This window comes from Lycorma delicatula, chromosome 1, assembly GCF_047948215.1.
Source record: "Lycorma delicatula isolate Av1 chromosome 1, ASM4794821v1, whole genome shotgun sequence".
Classification (NCBI taxonomy): Eukaryota; Metazoa; Arthropoda; class Insecta; order Hemiptera; family Fulgoridae; genus Lycorma; species Lycorma delicatula.
The window spans coordinates 316,447,532-316,460,198 of NC_134455.1; the positions used below are offsets into that span (position 1 = coordinate 316,447,532).

General features: G+C 32.9%; 1 protein-coding gene across 7 annotated transcripts in view; it reads left to right on the top strand.

Moving 5' to 3' along the window:
- Positions 1-12,667, top strand: part of stmA (Protein EFR3 homolog stmA) — a 137,375-nt gene that overhangs the window by 61,840 nt on the left and 62,868 nt on the right. For all 7 annotated transcript variants that reach the window (XM_075381973.1, XM_075381977.1, XM_075381978.1 and 4 more), the window contains 3 exons: positions 2,199-2,342; positions 6,574-6,652; positions 10,337-10,472. In XM_075381973.1, coding sequence (XP_075238088.1) covers positions 2,199-2,342; positions 6,574-6,652; positions 10,337-10,472 — 359 coding nt within the window. The remainder of the gene's footprint in view (positions 1-2,198; positions 2,343-6,573; positions 6,653-10,336; positions 10,473-12,667) is intronic.

The window sequence follows — 12,667 nt, forward strand, 5'->3', positions numbered from 1 at the left end:
AGAATACTACTTCTGTATCTAACACCTGTTGTTAGTAATGGTATACCTATGGAGCAGGCTGGTTTTATGCTAAGAAGAAGTTGCTGCGATCAGGTTCTTTCACTTATAACCTACATAGAGAAAGGATTTTAACAAAGGCCTAAAACATCTGCTGTGTTTATTGATTTAAGTTCAGCCTATGATACAGTCTGGAAAGAAGGACTACTACTCAAGATGTATCAGCTTGTTCATTGCAAACCGTTCCTTAATTTACTGAATGAGATGCTGAGTTTTAGACTTTTCCAAGTATAGCTCAACAGAAAGCCAAACATTTTCTACAGCCTACAAAATGGCCTACCACAAGGATCCGTACTGGCACCTAAATTGTTTAATATTTATATCTCAGATATACCACCAACTACATCTTGAGAATTCATGTACGGAGACAATATTATCATCAGTAAAAAAGCTCAAATTTAGCCCAAACTGAGGTTAACAGAAGACTGACAGAAGACCTTGGTATAATCAGTAAATATTTCAAAAAATGGGAACTCCAACCAAATGCTAGTAAAACTGAAGTCACTGCGTTCCATCTTAACAACAAGGAAGCTCAACGAACTCTTGCCGTTAACTGTGAAGGTGTTACACTGAAACATAACCCACATCTGACATACCTCAGTGTCATGCTTGACAGAACACTTACCTTTAAACAACACCTTAAAAAATGATTGGCTAAAGTTAAAACTAGAGCCAGCCTGATTCAGATGCTGGCCAATTTGTCTTGGGGAGCTACCGCCAAAACTCTAGGAATCAGTGCACTAGCCCTTGTACATACCACAGAATATTGTCCTCCTGTTTGGATTAATAGCTGCCATATCAAGCTCGTCCGTAACTGAAACCATTAAAACAACTCTGCTCCAGTGGCTGCAATTGCTGAGCAATATCGCACCCCCCCCCCCAAACTAGACGACTGGCAGCCCCCAAATCACAGTTGGAAAAATATAATTCTAACCCATCTCTACCTATTCATGCCAATATAGATTTTCTCGAACAGAACCGGAGACTGAAGTCCAGACATCCACCTGTAGCAGTTGCCAATCGAGTCAACAACCTCAACACAAAGGATCACCAGACATCACTATGGCTAGGTCAGAATATCACTAACTCCAACCTTGTGACAGATCCAACTCTGAGGATACCAGGATTTACTCTTCCCAGAAGACAGTGGTGTAACGTCAACATGATTCACCCAAATCGTGGTATCTGCAATAAGAGCCTGACCTAATGGGAAGCTGCAGAAAGCCCACAATGCGATTGATGTGAAGCTGAAGAGCAAATGATTGCCCACCTGGCCCTGGTTTGTCCAAATACATCTTTTAGAGACTCGCTACAAGAATCCTTGATCTTACCCCTGAAGCATTGGAATGGCTGACCCACTGTCATCTGTGTTTGTGATAAAATGATGCAATAGACATAATATTGTTTATAATTGCTGACATAATATTGTAAAGATTCCGATGTTTGTAAGTTCATTCGAATATATATAGTGTTTTAGGATTCCTTCAGAAATGACATAACCTACTTGAGAGGAGGGGTCATATGTGGGCAAAATGATTTCTAATACAAAGGATAGGAGAGATCTAGTGACTCATAGTCATTCTTTCTGTGATACTTGTTAAATTAGTTAACTACAATAGAGCAAATAGCTAATAGATTTTTTAATGAAACTACTCATTAAAGTTTTTTGACTAATATTTTTTTTTAATCAGCTCTTTTAGTAAGTTATTTCTATAATAGCCATTCACACAAAATGTGTTCCTTAATACAACTTGTTCACAAAATAGAATTGAATAAGCTACTTAAAAAAATCTTATTTAATTGATATGTTTTTTACTTAAAAAATAAATGCATTTACATTTATCACTAGGAAGATTACATTATAAATTAAAAAATTTACAGTTAATTTAGAACTGAAACTTATTTATATTATAAATATTTTTATAACAGAAAGATATTAAAAAAACTTTTGATTTTCAAGCTGTCTTTTTCAAATTCAGTTCCTTAAATATAATTTTTAGAATATTTTAAGTTTGATCTTATTGTGTTTGACTGCCATTAACAAGTTTTAGTTATTTAATTTAGTTTTTGTCAGTAATCTAATGTTTACAATGATCATAAGGTTGTGCTAAATTTTTCACTTAATTTTGTATATTCTCAAGGTATTTTGATGGAGTGGAAAGTCATAGCCCTGAACCAGGTGAAGAAAAAAATTCACCACCTCAACTAGCAGAAAACTGCATTCGTGAATTAGTTGGTAGAGCATCTTTTGGACATGTAAGATGTGTTCTGAAACCAGTTCTTAGGTATGATAGTTTATTTATATTTCTTTAAATTAAAAAAAAAAACCTATAATATTTTTTTATTAACACTATGATTGCATCTTTAGTTTACCTAATGTTAATTTTTTCTTTATAATGCTTTGTTTTGGTCAAGCTACTAGAGTTTATAAAGACTAAGTAGACTGTTCCACAATCTTGGAACCAGTTATGTTCATTATTGTTATTATGAATGATCTTTCCTATAATTTGCTGTCTGAACCTATTTATATACAGATGACATTTACTACAAGTGCCAGAAGAATAAACTCATTATTATTAGATTTGTAGCATCTTTTAAATAACTCAGTTCCTTTCTTTGTTTAACCTCCAATACCACCATTAGCTATTGCTTCAGAGGATGAGATTAATGATTTGTAACATCTGTGAAAAATGCCATGCCTGGCCAGGATTCGAACCTGGGGCCTCCAGATGAAAAGCCGAGACACTACCATTCACGCCATGGAGGCCAGCTTAAAAACTCAATTAGCTTTCTCCAAACAGCTTACTCTAGAGTCTAAAAATTGTTTAAATAATCTTAAACCTCTGTTCTGTTAACAAAATTGGTGACTTACTTTATCTAGCTGTTAAAAATTTTCTTCCTCACTTATAAACTTATCATGGAATGAGCATATTGTCACTAACAACCAGCCTTGACTAGATAACACCTAGGATTCACTGGCTCTACAATTCCTGGCACCTTCAGCTTGGATATATTAGAATAAAGCTTAAACACAAAGAACTTTAATTAGGGAAGAATGGGATTAAGACTACAGAAAAGTAGTGAATGATAAGGAAATTTATCCTCAGAAGAACAATAGTGCAAGACAAATAAATCTACATAGTGGATAGCTTAAGGACCTTGCATATAGCCAAGGGCTCATTCATCTGTAGTTTCTAAGGCGATTGAAGTATTTTAAATGGGATAGGAACAGCTCATTACTCATCAATTATGTTATGTTGTCATTAATAAAATATATAAAATAAATTATTTAAAAAATATATAAATACGTAAAAAGTAAAAAAATAATTTTTTTTAAAATTTTGATTTATAGAAGTATGAATTAAATTAAAAACATTACTGATAATTTACTAATTCTTAATTAAGCGCCAGCTTCAAAAAGACAAAATTAAAAAATTTTTAATTTATTCTTTTTCCTTGTACAGGACAGTGTTTTTTAAGACTTATTTTACTTATTTTTACTTTTTTTTTATTATTTAATAAAAGAAATGCAAAAAAATGAAAGACTGCTACTGATTGTTTAATCTCGAAGCTGAAGGAATATTTCATTTATTTTTAACATAAATCTTTCTACCAATTTTCATGAAATGCATGTGTGAGGTGTGATTGGAAAATTTTAAGACTGGACTTCTAATTTCAAAATGGCAGTTATTACAGGCAATTGTGATATTCCTTCAGAGTAGTCCTCTGGTGGTGGCAGGATATGTGTGGTGATGCTGGATGTGAGGAATGCTATTAAATGCATTCCTCACATTATCATTATGCACTCCTTGGAGACTCATGGTGTCCCGGAATGTGTATGTAGGATAGTCCAGTCATACCTTACAGGACATAAGATGGTGTGCCAGATCCAGAATGGACTGGCCGAACGTAGTCTTGATAGGGGAGTGCCACAGGTGTCAGTCCTTGGACCGATCTTCTGGAACCTGGCATACAATGGCGTGTTCCGGGTTGCCCTTGCCTCAGGAGTCACACTTTATGGATATGCTGATGACTGATGCCCTCACATGGAGAGAGGCTGTCACTAAGATACATGACTCATATTTGGCGATTAGAGCGTGGATGGAGGATGCCGGGCTAGAACTAGCACCAGAAAAAACTGAGGCAATGGTAATCACGCTTCTAAAAGAAGGCCTACTTTGACACTTATGCTAGAGGCTAAAAAGATTGCTACAAGACCTGCTATTAAGTATCTTGGAGTCTGGATAGACTCCAGACTCAGTTTTGGAGTTCATGCCATTGAGCCAGCGATAAGGTTGATAGGGTGCTGTGGCTGATTGCAGGCCTTCTGCCAAATAGAGGTGGACCTCAGCAACAGAGAAGGAGGTTCCTGGTTGGAGTTGTTTATTCCTCTTTCCAGTATGGATCCGATTTGTGGTTGGGAGTAGATAGATACCATAAATACAAAGGGAAACTGGAATCCCGCCACAGGAGGTGCTGTTTGCGAACTATATGAGCATATAGAACAGTAGCATTAGCGGTGGCAGAAGAGCTGGCCAGATGTATGCCGATATGCCTGTAGATCTACTGCAATAGAAGAGAATAAGCGATTTGGGGAATTTACAGCCTGCAGACAGGAAATTTTCAATTAAAACAATAACAGATGAGCTCATGGAATTGTGGCAAAAGAGATGGGACCAAAGCATAAGGGGTTGGTGGACACATCACCTCATTGGTGATTTGAAGGGGTGGTGTGAGAGGGTACATGTCTCTCTGGGATACAGTCTTATGCAGTTCTGGTGGGCCATGGCAGCTATAGATCATATCTGTGTAGGTTTAACTTGGACCACTTGGACATTTGCCCAAAGTGCGAGGAAAAAGAGACCCAGAGTGCATATATTTCTGGTACCTGTGTTTCACGCCAGAATCAATTCTTGTCTTGCCAGAGTACAGGCCTTTTTTCCACACAATTCTGCACAAACACTGAAGAACATTTTTATAGTATATTCCTGGTTGACTATCTCTCCCCTAGGAACAAATTTGTGATGCACTTATACCCATAAAATTAAAGAAAACCACCAACATTGTCTTCACATTCAACCAACTTTATTGTGCCTTTTTTGGTCATAGTCAACTTTTAGACCCTTTCCCTGCGGATTATTGTGCCTTTGTTTCTGGGTCATACCCATAAACCCTTAATTCGTCGCAATTAATCAGTTCTTAGGAGCTCAATTTGTTATTGCTTCTGCTGGTCTGGCAACAATTTCAGAATGAATTTTGCAGACACTCTACGCATGTTCAGATCTTTAGTTAAAATTGATCGAACCACAAGAAACTTAAATTTAGTTCATCAGCTACCTCCCTAACTATTAGTCTATGCCCAGAAAACTCTAAATCAAAATTTCACAATGTTTTTATGAATTTTTGAAGTGGAAGGCTAGTTGGACCAGGGGTGATCTTTGACTGATTCACAGCCATCTTTGAATCTGTTGAATAAAAACATTTACAACAGATAAAAACATTTGACCGGCTCAGACATTTATGCCCAAAATCTGTTTTAAAGAGTTTATATGTCCCAGTTTTCTGGGACATATAAACAACAGTTTAAAACAGTTGTCTGGGACTCATTTCACAGTTTTCAAACAAAATTTGACACAAACTTGTTCCATTTTTTCTTCCTTTTTGCGAACCTTACGTTTTAGAACGGAAAACACGTCTTCACTCACCAGGATGCCACTCTCTATTGAACAAAGATATTACAAAAATTTTCTAGACATTTCAAGTACAAAACAAGCTTTCCCTTCTACACCCACAGAAACCTCTACCCTTTCCTGCGAGCAGTGGTGGCACCTGTCTTAAAACCTTCCAATCATACTTCGTCTAAATAACTGAAACATCAGAATGATTTGAAATATTACATCATTGTTATATGATGCTATAAAAATCTAATTCTAAGCTTTGTTGTCAATGAAAAATTAAAAATATATTCTGTATAGATAAAAAATCAATTTTTTATTTGAAAAATCTTTTTCACTTCAGATATCTTGGAATACTTCAGGTTCAAGTGACTAACTTCCTCAACAAAGAAGCATCAAAATCATCAATTCAGTTGTAGGAAAAACATTTCGATTGAATTAATAACCTTCCTGTATTTTTGAACTTTTTAAGGTGTAATGATACAAAAATTGTTTTTCATTCTAAAATAGAAAAGAAATCTAATCATAATAATATATACAGGTTCCTAAAGAAAAATCATCACCTAGATATTATGAGGAATGTGAAAATTAGAACTGATTTGTAGCTGTTCTGCCGAATCCCATTGGAGATAATTCCATTATAAGAATAGCCATCAACCTGGTCATATGACCAATTTATATAACCTTATAAGAAAGAATATATTCTGTTCTTTATTATTCTGTTTTTGTTTTTTTTTTATTTTATTTTGTTTATGTTCTCAAATTTCAAAATATGTAGATACAGAACATTTTATTTTTAAATAACTATTTTTAATTTATATATATTTTTTTTAATTTTCAGGCATCTTGATTTACATGGATTATGGGTGCCAAATCAGTTTGCCATTCATACATTTAGGATTATTATGTTTTCAATACAGGTATTTTACTTTCAAAAAAAAATTGTAATACACAAGAAGGTTTTTGTCAATTACAAAATCCTTTGTTTTTGTAAATTAACAAAAGGTTTTTTTTAATTAACAAAAACTGACAATGTACTTTGGTACTTTAAATTTAAGACACTTTTCAGTTTCAGATATTTAAATTGGAAAAATTTACCTAGTATAAAGACTACAGATTTATTTGAAAATAAAGTACAAAATTTTCTGTTCGAAAAAAAAAAGGGAAACAACTCTCATCAATCCATCTATATTGGCTATCTTCTGAAGATATTTCTCACTATTTTGTATCATTATTTGTCATCATTTTGTTTTCATTGTTTGTTTATCACTTTCCTTACACAAATATTGATCTGTGATTCTTCTCTGCATTAAAGGTAGAGCATTTTTAAAATAAGTAAAATAATATTGTAATTATGAGGTTTTTTTTTTTTCAAGGTCCGATCAGTAACAAAATTAAAACCACAGTGAAGATAAAAAAATTTTTATTTGTAACAAGTACTTACATAGTTACACTATTTCTCTACATAGTCGCCACTCCAATTTAGACATTTGTCGTAGCATGGTACCAACTTTCCAATACTCTCATCATAGAACGAAGCCGCCTGTGTTTTCAGCCATGTTTCTACGCTGGTATGCAGCTTGATGTCTGTGACAAAATGTTGTCCTCCTAGCCAGCATTTCATGTGACCCAAGAGGTGAAAATCGGATGGAGCCAAGTCCGGGCTGTATGGTGGGTGATCAAACACTTCCCAACGAAAACGCTGCAGGAGCTGTTGTTACAGCTGCAGTGTGCGGCCGAGCATTGTCATAGAGAAAGACAATTCCTAATGACAACATTCCCCTCTGCTTATTCTGAATTGCCCTTTGTAGACGTTGAAGAGTCACACAGTGTGAGGCTGCAGTGATGGTCGTGCCATGTTCCATGAATTCCACCAAAAGAACTTCATTCTGGTCCCAGAACACAGTAGTCATACACTTTCTGTTGGAGAAGGTTCGCTTGAACTTCTTTGGTTACTGGGAGAATGAGAATGCATCCACTGTTTGGATTGTTCTTTTGTTTCTTCAGTTTTGAAATGGACCCATGCCTCGTTCCCTGTGACAATTTTGTTCAAAAAATGTTCTCCTTCACTGTGGTAGCGCTGGAGAAACGTTAGGGAGGCGTCCATTCTCATTGTGTTGTGATGGTCGCACAGCATCTTGGGAACCCATCTCGCACACAGTTTGCGGTACTGAAGTCTTTCACTCACAATGGTGTAGAACGCTGACCTTGAAATTTCAGGAAACGAATCACTCAATACAGAAATTGTGAACCGACGATTTTCTCAAATTGCCTCATGCACTCTCTCAACGATATCATCAGTTGACACTCGCTTCCTTCCCTGACCGCCTGCATCATGAACATCTGGACGTCCTGCTTTAAAGTTCCTGCACCATTGTCCCACTTTGCTGTCACTCATTGAAGTTTCACCGTACACATTACTTATTCGTCTATGAATTTCAGCTACATTACACCCTTCAGCGTAAAGAAATCGATTACCGCACGCACTTTACACTTGGCGGGAGTTGCTATTGTTATAGACATGTTTACATGCTAGCTGCGTGTTCAGAACTAAATGAAGTGACGTGGCGTGATGGAAGGCCATACTAGAGACGCTGTGCAACACATATGCGCAAAAGTTCATCCGATTTTTGCGTGGGTTTTTATTTCACGACCGATTGGACCTTGAAAAAAGGTAACCCTCGTATAATAGATAATAATATTTTTTACTGAATGTTTAAAAAATTCATTTAAATAAAGTTTTGAAAGCCTACTGTGCAGTAATTTTTATTGCCAACACTTGTCATAGCTTGCCAGTGAGTTCGGAACATAATTATTTTTCTAATTCATGCTTAATAATTTTTTAAATGTGATTTTATAAAGTGCCTTATAAATATTAATATGACACTTAATAACTTTGCCACTTTAATAACTTAACACTTTGCCTTTTTTTTAGTTTTTCATAATCATTAGCTTTAATTAGTACATCCTTTTTACTTAGTAGGAAAAGTTTGCTATTACCCAGTTTGTCAAAAAATATCAGTTATATCTAAATTATGAATTTAGCACAGTAACTTTCAGTTTTCATAATTTTACAATACTTATGACTTAATTGTTATTCCTAATAAAAAATATTCTGTTATTCTCTTTTAATACTTCACAGTATTTTTCTCTTTCTAATCCATACTCTTTAACTTTAAGTTTCCCGTGTAGATACCCCTTAATTTCACAATTCTTTAAAGTATAATAAAACTGTAGCATCTATCTCATGATTAACGTCTTTCTTCAGTCAAAAAAAAAAAGAAAAAGATTTAATACTAATTTAGCAAGAAAACTATTTTACTTTAATATTCTACCAACATATAGTATATAATTACACATTTTCTTAATGCACTGTTTGGTTCATGTTTTCATGTTTTACAAGTTGCATGGTTTCTGATTTTCTTAGCCTACAAAATCTCTTTTCTTTTAAATCTCAAGTCATATGTTTGTGCATTTTTGTCGTTCCCGTACAGGAAATGGAAATATAAATAGTATGCCCTTATTCAGTTCTCTAAAAGTTTTAACAGTCAACATAATGTAAAAACTTCTAGAGTCAGAACACGTAACAGAAAAGGAAAGTAATGCATCATATATATCTGTAGCTCTCTTATATTCTGGTAAAACCTCAGAACTTTAGAAAGGTGGTTAAGACACAGCTGAATTTAACATATCTGATTTTTGAGACGAGATTCATAATTAAAATTTTATCTTAAATTCACTGTTATTGTGTTTTCCTAATGATTTAAGTTTGTATATCGTTTAAGTAATGATCATTTTCATTAAATTTTAGAATAAATGGATGATTTTATTGAGAATATTTGTTGTAAAGTGAAATATAAAACGTTTTGGTAGAAGATTAATTTTATGCTATTTTAATGTCTAAGTAAAATTTTAAATATATATGAATATATTATTTTATTGAAATTAATCTTTTTAAGATTCATATTATTAAATTATATATAAATTCTATTAAAATAAACCACCTAGTACAGAATATTGAGATAAGATATCACTTACCTTAATTTTTCATGAATGTACTTCCACAAGATCCTGCATCTTCAGTCATGATGGAAACAATTCTGTTATTGCATAATAAAAAGTTTAGAAATAAAAATACCAAACTAATGAAAATTGCATAATAATTACACTAGTGTTGTAATTTGTTGCAATTTTTATAAGATCGTCTCCCTCAAACACTGTGTGATGGTTTATCAAACAGAAATTTCATTTGTATTTGTGTTTGTAATATTTCTCTAATAGAATGTTTATTGTCTGCCATATTAGATAACCTAATTTATTACGTTTGTAGATTTGTATAACATTCAAGAAATCTAGTTTTAAAGGGTCTGTTTGTTTTTTCTATATAAATATCATCACAATCATATAATTAACCATATGTATATCAATTACAATTAATCAAGGGTGGGTGGGGTGTATGTATAAAAAATTACTTTTTTAAAGAAGTATTATTTTTTAAGAATATTATAAATTACGTTAATATTTTATTATCTTAACGTTTTAGTTAATCTAGTTAATTTTATTTTTATGCGACATTACTAATGCTCATAATGTGAATTTTTTAGTCCCAGTATTCATATGCAGTTGTTGAGAGCCTGATGCTGCACTTAGATGAAAATTCAAAGGCCATACCAAAGATTAGAACTAGTATTGCTGATGTTCTTTCTAAGATTATTGCTATTGCAGCTGAAGAAAGTGTTGGTAAGTTATATATGTATTATGTGATGAAATAACTGTTATAATGTTTAAAAGATACAGCATTCTCTTATTTCATTAATTTTTTAAAAGTTAACTAAAATCAGCGTATAACTACAGGTAACTAAAATTTATGGCGTTTAACATTTAAATTGTATATTCTTTGTATCCTTTTAATCTATATAATTTCTAATCATAATAATTATTCTATTACAGTTCACTCCCATGTAAATCACTATTTAAAAGTTTGGTTAATTAATATTATTATAAAACCCTGGTTATACAAACTTTGGTCAATCAAAACCTGTATTTTCTGAAATATCGGATAAAAATATTTAATTTCAAATAATTACATTTTCAACAAAAAAAATCAGTCTGTTATTTTATATTCCCACAATAACATACTAAAATGAAATATTGCATGAACAATAGTAACTACAAGATATTAATATTTTCTTTTGTAACTAGTACAGCATTCATCATATCTTTGTATATCATCTTCATTACTGTCTTATAGATTAGTTATCTTAATAATATTATGCAATTTTGCTTCCAAGTTTCTGATTATAATTTAAATCAAGTATATAATTTATATTAATCATTTATATTATATATTAGAACAGTGATGGTATTTAAAAAGTTTTAAATCAAACTGTTGTTGAATCAATACTAAAAAGTGAAATAATATCTGGTTATTTCAATTTTGTCGGATGATTTATTTTATTGAATTGTTCTAAAATTTCATAATCCAAAGTCAGTAGAATTTTGCAGTTTCACTTGTTTACAGAAAATAAGCTGGTTTCTGGATTGATCAAAATTTGGAGGCTGTAAGAGGAAATAAAAAAATTGTAAAATTTTACACTGCACCATTGGAGATTTTTATGTATGATTTCTTTCAGTGGTTTCAGACTGAAAAATAAAAACATTATTGAACTCTAATTATTTGGCAAACCATTGTAAATATGAAAAAATTAACACAGTTACAAACATATAAATTTAAAATAAATAAATATTTACGAATTTAATTTTTTACTCCTACTAGTAGTAGTGAAAAGGAGGGTTTCACTAAGGATGGAAGAGAAAATCTTGTGATGCCATATTGTGGAATCACAAGCCAACCAGAGCACAGAATTCTGGTCATGTGACGCAAGCTCCATCCTTGTTTGCCATCTTTTGAGACATTGTAGAGTTGTGGAGATGTCTCGACCAAAGAGATTGGACTATTTTGATCATATGACAGCAGCTATCTTTGATTTCACATGCGCACGAAGGCCGAGGTCTTAAAAATGGAGAATGATCTCCATTTTTACGTTTTCCTTTTATTTTTCTTGTTTTTATATTTTTTAATGTCATCCGCTTACACAATCGATTTTACTATGCAGAACAACAGAGTTTATTGCAACGTACAATCGGTAATTATAAGCTACAGTCTTGTTACGGATGTTAGATGAAGATTCGATTTCGATCCGCACGTCTACTGTACCCGTCTTTAATAAATCATTTTGCTTCGGACAATCGAATACTAATAAAAGTGCGAATTTAAAAAATGGTCATATTGATTAAACTTTCCTCCGACAGTTTGTTATATGATTTATAAAAACGAGTGAACCTATTGTACAATAAATGGTAATCGTCCTGCATGTTCTCGTAGAGATAGTATACAGAATTTAAATACAACCTCATATTTATGACATTGGATCTGTCAAAATTAGAACTGATCTTCGCTTGGTCCTTTCTGTCCGTTTGGAATCGTGCTGACATATCGCGGCTGAATGGAAGCCTACTATCGGTCGAGTAAAATTGACTTTTAATGAACATTATAACATACATTTCTCAGTTTTTTTATTGTTCCAAGATGTGTAATATACGCGAATGTGAACACATTTTATTCGTTTCATAAGACGTGGAATTCTGCTTCTGTTTTTTTTTCATCACTTCAGGAATACTTTATTTGTATCCAGATTCTCTACATCGTTTAAAAGCACATTTAATTGGTAATTTCATGTTTTAGCGTCATTACTTACTACTTTCGCGAAATTATTTTTCTACTCGTAATTTTTAAACGCTTTTTCCTTTATGGCGGAGCATATGTTGACCCGATCTGTTTAAATGTATCGTGAACAATTAACACTAAGGTGAGCGCATATTTCCTTTTATAATAACCAGTTCTCACATATCTTCGAATCTTAAGATCATCGCGG